This window comes from Polyodon spathula, chromosome 8 (genome assembly GCF_017654505.1).
Source record: "Polyodon spathula isolate WHYD16114869_AA chromosome 8, ASM1765450v1, whole genome shotgun sequence".
Classification (NCBI taxonomy): domain Eukaryota; kingdom Metazoa; phylum Chordata; class Actinopteri; order Acipenseriformes; family Polyodontidae; genus Polyodon; species Polyodon spathula.
Window position 1 is genome coordinate 16,353,087 of NC_054541.1, and position 13,173 is coordinate 16,366,259.

The 13,173-nt window shown below is 40.6% G+C and overlaps 1 protein-coding gene and 1 long non-coding RNA gene across 7 annotated transcripts in view; one reads left to right on the forward strand and one right to left on the reverse strand.

Annotated features, from left to right (window-relative positions):
- Nucleotides 1-3,084, forward strand: part of LOC121319518 (synapsin-3-like) — a 223,186-nt gene extending 220,102 nt beyond the window's left edge. For both annotated transcript variants that reach the window (XM_041257035.1, XM_041257036.1), the window contains exon 14: nt 785-3,084. In XM_041257035.1, coding sequence (XP_041112969.1) covers nt 785-917 — 133 coding nt within the window. In that variant the 3' untranslated portion in view covers nt 918-3,084. The remainder of the gene's footprint in view (nt 1-784) is intronic.
- Nucleotides 3,085-3,780: 696 nt separating this feature from the next.
- Nucleotides 3,781-13,172, reverse strand: LOC121319524. 5 transcript variants are annotated; one of them, XR_005950710.1, is made up of 7 exons: nt 12,975-13,172; nt 9,327-9,449; nt 8,405-8,488; nt 7,625-7,719; nt 7,002-7,178; nt 6,112-6,149; nt 3,781-5,393 (listed from the first exon to the last, which is right to left on the reverse strand). It is a non-coding gene; the product is annotated as an uncharacterized LOC121319524 (long non-coding RNA). The 5 variants fall into 5 exon arrangements; XR_005950713.1 differs by lacking the exon at nt 9,327-9,449 and having other exon boundaries at nt 12,979-13,166; XR_005950711.1 differs by lacking the exon at nt 9,327-9,449 and having other exon boundaries at nt 12,975-13,165.
- Between the last annotated feature and the right edge of the window lies 1 nt (nt 13,173).

Sequence of the window (13,173 nt, forward strand, 5' to 3'; positions counted from 1 at the left end):
TATCTGGGGTACTACTCAGAAGGCATGTACACCATGTTTAATCTTCCAGCATTAATATGGTCAGCTATAGTGGTAAAAAAGAAGTGGCTAAACTAACCTTTCTGGCATTCACGGTCGGCACTAAGGCTGTGCAGAGATGCCCAGCAGATTACCTGATTGTCAGTTGTGTAAAATTGTGGGCTAATCAGAAGAGATTCTCACCATCATTAAATGCATCTGAGTCACTTTATATAATAAACTGGAATATGCCATAGCTTTAACCCTTGGTGTAGTCAAGATTTGCTCAAACACAAGAGAGAAGGAGTGAGTAAACACTTATTCCGTAATGAGAAGTGGGTAAACTCTATATTCCCCAAGTGAGAAGTGACTGGACTTGACTACACTACTGGTCAACTAAGATTAACATTAACATGGTCATCTCAAGCTGAGGGAACTTGATTTTTAGAGACTAGATTTCAGGCCACGGCTTGCTACCCCAGGGGAGACTTGATGTTTGATACAACAAAGTTGCCTCAAACTAGGTCTGCCAGTCCTCTGGCTTTGTGTTCCCTCAGATTTACATTAACAATCAAGATCGTGCTTGGTTTTAAAACTGTGTTCAACTAATACACAATTCCCCTGGTCTGACAACTGTACAAGTGACTCTGCAGCAGCAGTTGTTGATGCATAATTCACCCCCTAATCTCTGTAAGTCGCTTTGGATAAAGGAGTCTACTAAATGACTCATTAATTAATAATCATCAGTAATTCGAAGCCTGTCCTCTCCTCGTCTCTCTTGTTCTAGTAAGTCTCAGTCTCTGACGAATTCCTTCAGTGTCTCCGAAACGCCCCAGCGTGGGAACGGGAACGAGGATGAGGCCAAGGCAGAGACCATCCGCAGCTTGAGGCAGTCCTTCGCTAGCCTCTTCTCCGATTAACGCACCCCTTCCTCAAGGAACCCTTGAGAGAGCCAGGGAGCGGGGAACCTCCAAACACCCAACAGGGGGCAGTGATTCCTTGCTTCCCTTGATTTGAAGCTGCTTCTCAACGCAGACTGGGGTCCGCGCTTGGCAGAATTCTGTGGGGCTCTGGAAGGGAGCTGAATTCACTAAAGCATTTGCTCAGTGGGAAACTTTGCTGAACCTGTTTGTTAATAAAGTAATAAAACTTGATAATGTTGCAAACCTGATAGATATCTACTTGAATTACAGCACTCTTTTTTAATGATTTAACCCCTTACTACACAAGGAATTGAGCGCTTCTTGTTCAAACGGATTATTCTTAAAATACCAATAGAGATCCAACCTGTCGGTACGTTTTAAACCAGTTTCTTGCATCTCATTGCAAAAATAAGAATGTTAGTATAATTTTATTTGTGGGACACATACAGTGCGTTAAAGGGTTAACCCTGGTACAACCCCTACAGTCCGTGTCTAGAATTGCACCGTGCTGACCTTCCTATCCATGCTAAGCTTTAATCAATTGTTGTCAAGGCAACATATTATCATTGTAAAAGTTAAATAACAAAATTATGTCGGAAGGGGAAATAGTAATAATAAAAATACAGTCCAGGTTTACAAGTTTTTGAGTGGTGGTGTTAAGATTTGTCGTTATTTGAGATCATTAAAATAGACACCCTGCCTGTTAATATAACTTAAATTGTTGCTTTGTAACATTACCAGGTTTTGTTGTTGTTGATGTTTTATATGAAACGCTGGTGGATTTGGCTCTGGTCTGCTTTTAACGTTTCCTTCTTTCATGAAGGAGCTGTTTTATTTCTATATAGTTTTTAGTTCACTGTACACTTTGCTAAACTAGTTGAATGTTCCACTAATGATTTATTTATGAAACCCTTGCTAGACTTCTTTCACAGCAGTCTAGAATTTTCTTTTTTTTAATCCACCAGTTTTATATACAATGCTATAGGTTAAACAACTGCTCCTGGTGACCAACTTCCTCTGTAGACCATGTGACCTACAGTCACACTGTACTGTACTATGACACAGCAAATACTTATCCATAGTGTTGTACTATCTCAAGATCTTTATGCTACAGCTAATAACATTTGAACAAAATGGATTCCAAAGTCTTAGTTAGCATGCCTTTAATATAATTAATGTCTTTGAAACTATAGTGTTTTTAATGTTACTTTTCTGAGCTGTATGTTCATGTTTTTTCCTCACCAGTACATTTAGTGTAACTCGTCACATTGTTTTCACAGTTGGATGTTATTTAAACTTTTTCTCCTCAATTCCACTGCCGCAGTTAAACTGAAAGTATCTAAATAAATGTGTGGCTGGTGAATTTATGAGCCAAAAAAAAAAGTAGAAGTACAGTAGAAGTATAAAGTTATTCTAAGTAATTCTGTGTGAAGAAAACGTTCAAAAAGCCAGTAGAAGTTTGAAAACATTTTCCAGCTGCGGAAAATCAGCATCGTCTGAGCTGCTTTTCTGTAGAAGAATCAAAATCATTACTTTATTTTTGACTTTATAATCGTATGCTTTTATTCCCCCAAGTGCTAGTGAGTGGGTGACAAACAGTTGTATGGTTGCTTGTTGAAGTGTACTGGATATTCAAGAGCCATAATTTACATTGTAAGAAAAAAAAATGCAAAGGCCCAACAGTAAATTCTGTGAAATGAGGAGACTGCACAACAAAATTACAGCAACTGTAGGACACATACCAGCAATAAACACAATGGGCTGTCCTCTAAAATAATAGCAGATCTTGGTCAAATGCAGGGAATATTAATGTGTTTATCACCTGTGAGATTGTGTGCTTCTGCCACCCTGACTAAACTAACTGTTCAATACAAATACCAGGGCTGCAAAAATCCACTAGTCTTTTAATCATAATTTAGTTGCAGTGGACCAAAGTACAAAGCATGTGTTTTGATTTGAATTCTGCAGGGGTTTGTTTCTTTATTTAAAAAAAAGTGTTGTGTTATTAGTGTGGCATGTTTACAGAATCCTGTTGTGTACCTCATGTTTCATGAAGACTGGCTGCTAAATGTTTGATCTCTTTTGTGATTCGGTGAATGTCGATTTGTGTCACTGTTGCTGACGGATCTTAATTTTGAATAAAAACAACAAATCTGTGATTGTACAGGATGGCAATGGGTGTGCTTTTCTGTTCACTGTGACCACTTCATTATAAACATACAGTAATATTGGAAATATTTGAAGGTACTTTTTTCACTTCCTGTGCAGCAGGTATTAGGACCCCACCAGACAGCAAAACCCTGTGTGCAGATTGGAAAGAACGCAAAGCTCAAGTTCGAATTTTGTTTTACTGTAAATCTTCTGGTTCTTACACCTGTCATGCCTTTTTAATGTGTTACTATTATATTGCAGCCCAATGCTGTCTCCTCGATGACTTACACTTTAGCACCACCTGCTGGTAGCACACTGAAAATGTCATGTCTGCCTGGCTCAGATGACTCACCTCTTGGGATCACACTTTGTAAGTCCCCATATTAGTTGTAACACTGGAAGTGAATGGGGAGGACAGACAAAGAAAACAGCTGCCAACACAGTAAGAGGCCATCCAGGACAGCACCAATCCAGCGTAAATAGTTTAGGGTGGATAGGAGTTGTTTAGCAGTAATCACTGCCTGCAATTCCATAGGGGAAGTCCTTCAGTGATGTGTGTGGTCTTGTATACAGAAGCTCCTGCCAACCAAGACTGTCAGTCCTGCCTATTGGGACTGAAACCGACTTGCAAGAGATTATAACGTGGTGAATGTCAAGACATGACAAATCAATGAGAGGGGCAGCCCGTTCAGACAAAAGCATATGGTGTTTTTATTTCATTTTTATATTATATTACACAGAATTCAAACAGATTACCTTTATTGTCACAAAGCAATCAACAGTAAAGCTGAGAGGTTTTCACTGGCTTTCCACAGACTGCTATCACTGGTCTAGATTTCTTAACAGAAATAACAGCTACGTCTGCACCAATATTTATTAGAATGCCCATTTATTTTACCCCCTATTTAGAATGTCCAATTATACTTTATATTCCCCACACAGCTCAGGAGAACTGAAGGTTCAGTAGGCATCCTCCGATCCCGCGAACCAGCCAGCTTCCTCTTTTACCTAGGAACTCGTACAACCATAGTAGGTAAATGGGAACTCTATCTTCATGATCAGAACAGATCATGCCACCAAACTTTAACTACAATAATACCATTCTTCCACGAGCCTGGGTGAGCAACCCTTATCAACATCACTCAGCACTATAGTAATATGCTGGAGGGGTGAGTTTGAGAGGTGCTGCTCTTCAGACCATTAAAATAAACCAGGCATCAGCCAGTGCTTAATTTTTAATAATGGTCAGGTAAGAAATGTCTCTTAGTAAAGCAGAAAAAATTCAGATAATTTTGACGATATCTGATTAATGGGACACCCTGTTGACCCCTATAGCCCACAGCAAGATAAGTGTGATGTTGCTGACCGACACTTTCTGATCCCAAACCGTCCCTTCTTTTAGGGTGGTTGACTTATCACCAGTTGCAGTCCAAAAGATGTGCTAATATATAGGAGCTTGACACCTTCTCTTTTTCTCAAATATCTAATGTGTCACAGGTGTGTAATCTTTATGGAATTAACTACAGTACTGTCCAGAATACAAGACTACTTGATGCATTTTACATATTAAATGTTAACTTGCAGACTAGACAGGCTCACAGCTGGCAGCACTTTGCTTTTAAACACACACAAGCTCTTAGCTTGCAGTAGATTTCCGGCTTGCATCGTGTCCTTATTACTTTCATGGGGTGGGTCTATTATCCAGATAATCGGTAGAGAAACTATTCATCAAAACACAGTGGTGGCAGGTATCGCTGGCGCCAAGAACTCAGCTTTCTCAGGGGCCATAGGCAAGGCTGATTATCAGAAGTAGGCCTCATTCTCTTCTTATAGTCATTGTGCTTTCATTGCCGTTGTAAGCACTTGGTAGTGGGGAATCCTCCTGGAAGAAGGGGCATAGCAGGGTCCTAAAATCACAAACACAAACACTGATCTGCTGGAACTGGAACAGGCGAACACGCAAGGACCGAAAACAAAGAGTTGAAAGTTAACCTAAAGTCCTTTATTCCCGAGCTCAAATAAACCCTCGGCGGATATCCGCAGACCAGCTGCCGGGTCTCAGCAAGCGGTGAGCGATTGCACCTCTCCCGGGAGCAGGACTTCTGGTAGAAGTGGGGCGCCGAGCCCCCCCACGCACGGAAGCAAAGCCCTCTGGTCGTACTCTCCGCCGATGATCCCAGGGAGGTAGGTGGGGGAAGGGGGGTAGGTGGAGCTATGTTGGGTGTAGAAGATTTCGTTAGGATTGAACGGGAAGGGAGAAAGGCAAGGGTAGATCATTGTGCACTGCCTGTCTCTCTCCTGCTTGTATGACATCTTGTAGAGCTTGGAAAAAGAAGAGACAGGTTGAGTTCCAGTACTAAAGCAGATCCAGTTTCCACTTAACGACACACAATGTTTGACTGTGCAAGTGTACCACGGTAAACAAACCAGAATCAAAACTATTAGTATTAAGGGAGAGCGCCTAAAATATGCGAGCGTGACATTTGTAACTTTTTCCAACACTGCAGATCAGTACAGAGGTTCAGAAAAGGCAGTTCCTGTCATAATGACAGACCAGGAAAGTGGTTTCAGGTACAGCATACACAAGACACTGGTATTTATTATTGTCTTAGGGTTATCCTTCAGTACAGCTAATCTGTGTTGCAACAGGATGAGCCACAGCTGGACTTAGTATTTTACAGCACTGGGGACTCACCTTGGACTACATACTCCCTATTCATGGCTATCCTGGAATTAACCCTACAAATTGATGCAATCCAGGTGGATTCCCTGGTGCTGTAAAATGTTCTAAAAAATACAGTTGTGGAGGCTTCCTTTATAAAAGTTTACCACAGTATGTTTGCAGTCTTCCAGTTTACCCTGTTTGCCATGTTTATTAATATACTTCACCATACTTCCCTATTGTATACAATGCTTCCCTATGTGTTACCATGCTGTTATACGCGGATCAAATCAACCCCACAGGTCTTTGCTGAAATCCTCTGCAAGTTTCTGTCATTGAGAGGCTGGGTTAAGTAGCTTAATAAAAGATGATACTCACAGCTTTCCAATCTGTCCCTCTGTCTCTGCTTGTTGAATCTGAAAAAAGAATGTGAAGACTAAAACTCTCCTTTTTGAAGTACAATAAAATATTTGACAGAGGCAAGGTGAACATAAAACCTATACAGATTGCTTGGAGGCCAAAAAAGCAAAGAAACCGGAGACCAAAGACATTGGCGAAACACTGGAGCTTGACTTTTTTTTAAAGAATGTCTTTAGTCTGTTTTGATGAATTAATTTTGAAATCCATGGCCAACGACAGCCTCAAATTGTGTTACTTTATATTAATAAAAAGACTTTGACAAAACTTTAAATAACTAACAATTATGCCGTTAAGCAGCATGTAAGACTCTGGTCTAATCCTAGTGACCTCCTGAGAAACAAAAACATCACCAGCTACATGTCACAGGAATAGTAAGAACTGGAGTCGTGTGTGCATCTGTGTGCACCGTTTTTCTAGAGTGTAAGCTGATGCATGTTGCAGGGGGAAGTTCGGTGTATCACATGTTACAGTGTGGAGGCAAAGACAAGGGTACCTGCACTAAAGACCCAACAATGAATCGATTAATCAAATCACAGATGGCCATGGCTTTTGTTTTTAGATTGATTAAATCGACTCATCACCTCGGTGTCCTATTTCCACTACACAGCTAACTACCATGTAACCCATCTATCTACAAAGTGACCACAGCTCTTCTGTCTGTATTTGCTTTGTGATGAGAAATTACAGAAAAAAAATGTATCAGATGTCTTCTTTTCTCAAAATGCACATGCATGTTTCTGTTTTGTTTTAATGTATGATGAGGTAAGGCCGTTTGATAAGGTGTGATGAGGTAAGGCTTTGATAAGGTGACACGAGATAAGGCTGTGATGAAGTAAGGGTCAGCTTACCTCTGAAGTCGCGCAGCTACAGGAACCTCCACAGCGAGGGGTCGCTGGTGGCTGTGTTGAGGTTTTGGCTCACAGTGGAGAGGGAGATCACAGAGTTGACGTCCAGTAGCCTCACAACACGCAGCTTTAGCTCCGGGGGAAGAACAGCCAGCCCAAACACATCTGGCAGGTCCAGAGCTGGAGCATGCAGAGGAAGAGCAGTGCTTCTAATGACTGTGGTTCACACAACTGTCATAAACCTGTTGTGCACCTACATTCACTACACTGATCTCAAATGTTCTGTTTTGAAAGATTATTTTAAACATATCTGGTACTACACTAAGCCAAAGGAATGTATGTTTGCAAGCTGTGCTTTCAGGTAGTGTTGCACTTCCTTGGTCATTTCAACTTGAGAGTGAAATTTTCCCCACCCCAGAAACAAGTGCTCCCAACTGTATGACTCACCCTGCACACCAGGCTGCTGTGCTTTTATTTATTGAGAAACTCAGAGACCCTAAACCAACCACTTCTTAAGGGTGGCCCCACATTATTTTGGTAGCACCCAGTTTTTTCACAAATCCTGTATAAATACACTGTTGGCCTGCTCTGCTTACAAAGTGCCAGCTCAGGTTTAAGAGCCTTACCTGCCTGGCCGACGCCAACAGAGGATACACAAGCTGGTCTTTAAAGACACGGGATAACTTTTGGAGATCCTTGTAGGTGTCTGCAGCACTATCCCCTAAAGCAGAACAATGAAGAGGAAAAGGGAATACATTAAGGAAAACCCTCTACTTACTACAGGTTCTGTGTTGTACATCAAGTGAATATACGGCTCCATTCCTAGGTGAGGTTTACATGCAGTGACTTTTACAAACAGCATTTAAGTTTTGTGAATATTAAACTTTCTTTAATCCATTGTGAACAAGGCAGTGAATTATTGTTGTATGTGTTTATTTATTTTTATTTTTTTTATTTAGTAGTCGCCAATGGATTTTTTACCTCATTTTTCCTCCAAAACGTGCCCTGCCAAGCAGTCTTTTTCCACACTGCAGGTCCACAGTGAGGCCACCAGACCCATAGTGTCGGGGACAACACATATCAAATTAGCTCCACAGCAGATCCGCAGGCACCCTGCCAGCCACAGGAGTCGCTGGCGCACGGTGAACTGAGGAATACCCTGCTGACCTGAGACCTCCCTACCCAAGCAGCGCTCGTCCAATTGTTCACCTCCCCCTGGGAATTCCCGGGCACAGTTGGCAAATGACACAGCCTGGATACGAACCAGCAATCGCCAGGCTGTAGGGAGCATCCTGCACTCCATGCAGAGCGGCCTTTACTGGATGTGCCACTCAGGACCCCCCTTATTGCTTTTCAAAAATAAGTGCTTTTCAAAAAACTGTATGCTGCAGGCACTGTAAACTTACCCTGGCCGCTGACTGAGACGTAGGAAGATGCGCTGAGCTGCACTTTGCTCACACTGCGCACCTCCCTGTTAATCTTCAAGGTGGCTGAAAGAGAAAGCAGCAGACTCAAATCCAGTACTATTAGCACCTTGGAGGCAGCAGTCCATATTTCACATACTCAGCGTGTCAGAGTTTTGCCTGTATATTCAAGGAACTAATTGACCAACTGAGATTTCCCTTAAAATGATTACTTTCCGTTACCTTTTTAAGTTATTTTCAGTAGCTCTAGTTACGTAAATATTGATTTATCTTTCAATGGGCTGGGATTTGTTGAAACATCTTGATTCCAGGTTGGTGGATTTCCACGGCTACCTGCAGTGTCCTTGTACAAGCAGAGTCTGTCAGGTATTGCTATTGCTTTCAGATTGGCAGGTACCACATGAATGTCAGGGTTATGAGAACAGTACTTTCACTTGACCAGCCTGTATTACTGGAACAACCCCGGAGTATAAGACTGCATGGGCTCCACTTTGAAAAAGAGGAGTCAGTGAGGAGTGAGGAGTCAAACTAAAGGAACTGGTAGCTGTGGAAATTCACTAACCGGAAAGAGGAAGGGCAAGAGAAATGAGAAGTTACAGCAACTCCGATAAATTGCTGGGCTTTTCAAAACAGGCCTTTTTTTTTGTAGCACTGTCCCAGGTCATACGTAAAAAAAAAAAAAACATCAAGCTATAAAACTCAATATTCAAGCAACTGCACTCCGAGCCACTCAGAACCATTGCAAATACCATAAACTAAAGTAAGAGAATGGAAAAAAATTGTGAAGTTCTACTTAATCTTTATGTATCCAGGAAGTATAATGGCAATCAGATCATAGTGGGACTAAGCACAATCCTTGTCTCTTTACTACAAGCCTGTTGTAATGATGAAAGAATAAATGTACCGTTAACAACAAGGACGTTGCCCATGGCCACAGACAGCAGCACAGTGGGTGTGTGTATTGCAGTCTGTAAAGCCCTCCAGCCCTCCAGCCAGCAGGCATGTCCACTGCCCCAGCTCCGGAGCCCTGCAGAGAAACTGGACACATTAGCAGCTCCCCTGACTCTCCAAGCCAGTCCCTTTGAAGGGTTTTAAGTGGGCAGGTATAAAATCAACAGGAAGAACCCTGTTAAAAGCATGTTTATTGCACTCAAAAGAAGTTCTTAGCGAATTTAATTCATAAACAAAGCCACATGCATGTCCTTGTAAACGCGGTTTGAGTGATCCACTCTTGAGCCCCAGAATGTAGAAGTTCACTGGACACAAGCAGTAAATAGGAGACACTGAAACTGATGAATTATTGGATACTCCATAGAGCAGGGGTGTCCAATCACAGTCCTGGAGGGCCAATGCATTCCAGGTTTAAGAGTTAAAATGATATAATGGTCGGGACAAAGGTTTATTTGGTTCAATTAAATAGCTTAGAACAGGGTTGCAACAAAGACTAGGAGTGGAAGGGACAACTTTGGATATCATTTTTAAAATATAAAAAATAAGTTGAGAAAAATAATTGCAGATCAGAGTGGTTTAATAGATTTGGTTAGCTATTAACTATTAGATCATTCACACAGCCAGAATATATTGTCTTATTATCATTGATTGGCACTTGATAACGTGTGGATTGCAAATGATGGGAAATGCATAATTTCATGTTAGCAGTTTTTTTCTGTTAATTAATACATGTTAAATAAAAAAAATAATTGCTTGGAATTTCAGCGTATCTGCAGAGAACGACAACAAACTGTGCTGAACTTTACATATAAAATAAGTTAGTTCAGACAGTCCTTTATAATGAGTAAAAGTCAGAGCCATCTGCATATTGCCAGCATATCAAAAGAAAACCTGACATAGAAAAAGAAAACCTAAAAGTAGCTGTTCGCTGGATGGCACTGGCTCTTACTTCTATAAAGACACTATGTTACCTGCATTTTATTATGATTTTTTTTAAATCACTAACAATAACCTGTGGGTAAAGAACAGTTTTATTTTAAACATCTGTACTTCAGTAGCATTTAGCTAAGCTTGTATTTCAGGGGCAGTTAATCACCGGTTTTGCAGACTTGTGACTCAAATGAACTTGTTCTCTGATTCTGAGGTCACCCTTGGCCTGCCTGACCTTGTTCGGTCCTCATGAGTGCCAGTTTCTTCAAATCGTTTGATGGTCTTGGCCACAGCAGTTACAGACACTTGCAAAGTTCTTGAGATTTGTCTTAAAGATTGACCTTCATTTCTTAAAGTAAAGCGTATTTTACCTTTTTCTGCTCCCTTACATTCAGGAATGACAAACTTGTGCCTATGCTACCTATATTTATAGTAATCATGGACCCTCATCTGTTAACAATAATTGGTGACAAAAGGTTAATTAGGTAACATGCTAGTTAACTCAGAGAACATCTAACAAAGACACTTTTATACTTAGGCCAGTGTTCTATCACCGTGTTATATACATTTCAGACTTTCAGCTGACTTGGGCTTCAGACTGAAATCACCTTGCTTTGGGTGACCATTTCACTGAAATTCACCACAAGCGGGGAGGCCGCTGAAAGACAGAAAGGAAAAAAGGACTCTGTCTTTTTAAGTTGTTGATTCCAGGAGAGCGGCAAGCCGGCTTTTAGCACGAATGCAAGGGAAATACAACCGACTCGAGAAGCTCTTTTCTATCAACACGTCTCATCAAGCAGCTCTTGAAGGATCAACACAGCTTCAGGTCTTACTGGGGAGTTGATTTCAGACCCTCACAATTCTCTTTGTAAAAAAGTTTACAAACGAGAGGAGGCCCCTTTTTCTAAACTTTTGTCCCCCTGGTAAATGTTAATTTTTTCATGTGAAAAAGTCCCTGGTCCCACTGTTAGAATTTTGCTTGAATCATTTTGATCCCTTTGTTCTCTGATTCAATAAGTTTATGACACGCCATTTGAGCCTCTTTCTGATCAAAATTCACGCTCAGGAGATTGATTCCAGACCCTCAATTTCAATATCTGATCACTGAAACATTTTTATTTCTGCGTGCAAAGTGTCTTTTTATCTGAATGCCCTAGATTTTTCTAATCTTTAACATTTTTTACCATTTGAATCCCATTACTGGTCCTTGAGAATTTCTTTTTTGGTTAGGCTGAAAAAGTCCCTTGAATACTTTTTAGAATTTTGAATGCTTGAATTAGGTTTCCACGTAGTCTTCTTTGTTCACGACTGAACATATGTCAATTTTGCTTAAATGCATTAGCCATGTTGCTCCTCAAAAAAAATCAAGCATTAGTTTTACGATGCCCTTTCCTAAAACCAGTGTTTGATTGTCTCCCAGGATACTGTTACTGTATCTGGTCCTTTTGGATCTTATTAGAGTTCCAATGTGAGTGACGGTTTTATTCCCTCGGTAGGTGGGACCGAGCGCGTCATCCCAGGAAAGGGCCATTCGGCAGCTTTAGAAAGAGAGCTGAGAAATACCCACTGGAAGGGCAGGAAAATCCCGTACCTCATGTAGTGGTGGTCGTCTTCGAATTGAAAGGGAACCGTGGTGTATTTTCTGATGGTTATCAGAGCGTCAAAATGTGATACCGTGACATCCCTAACCATTAAATCTAATCACCTGATGCCCTCAGGACACTTCCTTGTGGACATTCCTTTGTGCTGCTACCCTGCGAGAGCTACGCTGTGGGAGCCATCTTTCTGCAGCTATATTCTTGGAGATCTGTCCAACCATATGCAAGCAATGGCAGCAATACAGGCGGGAAATTGCCTCCTGTACCGCGCCTGTATGTCTGTCTGGTTGCCTTTGATAAAGGCGTCTGTTAAACTAATATAACATTTTATATATATAACACCCAAGTGATTTTTTTTACTAGAGCATGTAGTATAAGTGATGCTTTTGGTTTTTAATAAATAATAAAAAATATATATTTTAAGCTTGTTAATCTTGGAATATTAGAAAAACTGCTGAATCCTATATTGAGGACAGAAAAACACCTGAAGGGTTACATTTATAGAATTGACAGTTAGGGTTAAATAACAGGTAAACGACAGTTTTTTTTTTTTTTTTTACAAAGCAGCCTGAGAAATGTTAAGTTATGTCAGGACTTGCTCACGAGATGCATGGTGGTGCTGTGTTTCGTTTCTGTTTCTAGAAGATACTACTGTACTGGACAATGATATGTTCTTTATAGAAATCGCTGTTTTAGTTCATCAGAGAGTTGCTTCTGTTGTATTTTAAATAAAAACATGCTTTCTATTTGTATGCACGCGATACATCATTTTAGAGGTTTCTTTATCTCATAATTGTCTGAAAACGTTGACATTAACCAAAAAAAAAAAAAAAAAAAAAAAAACGAAGCGACGATGCTTATTTTTACAAAAACACGTTGTAAATTAAAAAAAAAAAAAAAAAAAACAATAACTAAGTCATTCCATGGTTCTAACGGTTAACATAACATTAAACATTTAAGAAATGCGTGATCCGTAAAAAATACAAAGATGCTGCCTGAACGACTTGGTCAATTAACGTTAATTTACACACAAATTACTACATAAAATGCCCTCCTAATAAGCTTGTACTTACTTACTAATACTACTGACCGTCTGAATCAGTCCAGAGACGGCCATTCGTGCTTCATATAAATGTCTGTTACTTTTTGGTGTATCACAATAAGCTTCGCATCAGGTATACTCTACTCACTCCTAACACTGCAGAGTCGCAGGACCCTCCCGCAGAAAACTTTAACGCAAATTCACCAAGTTCGAGAGCGAGGAAAACCACA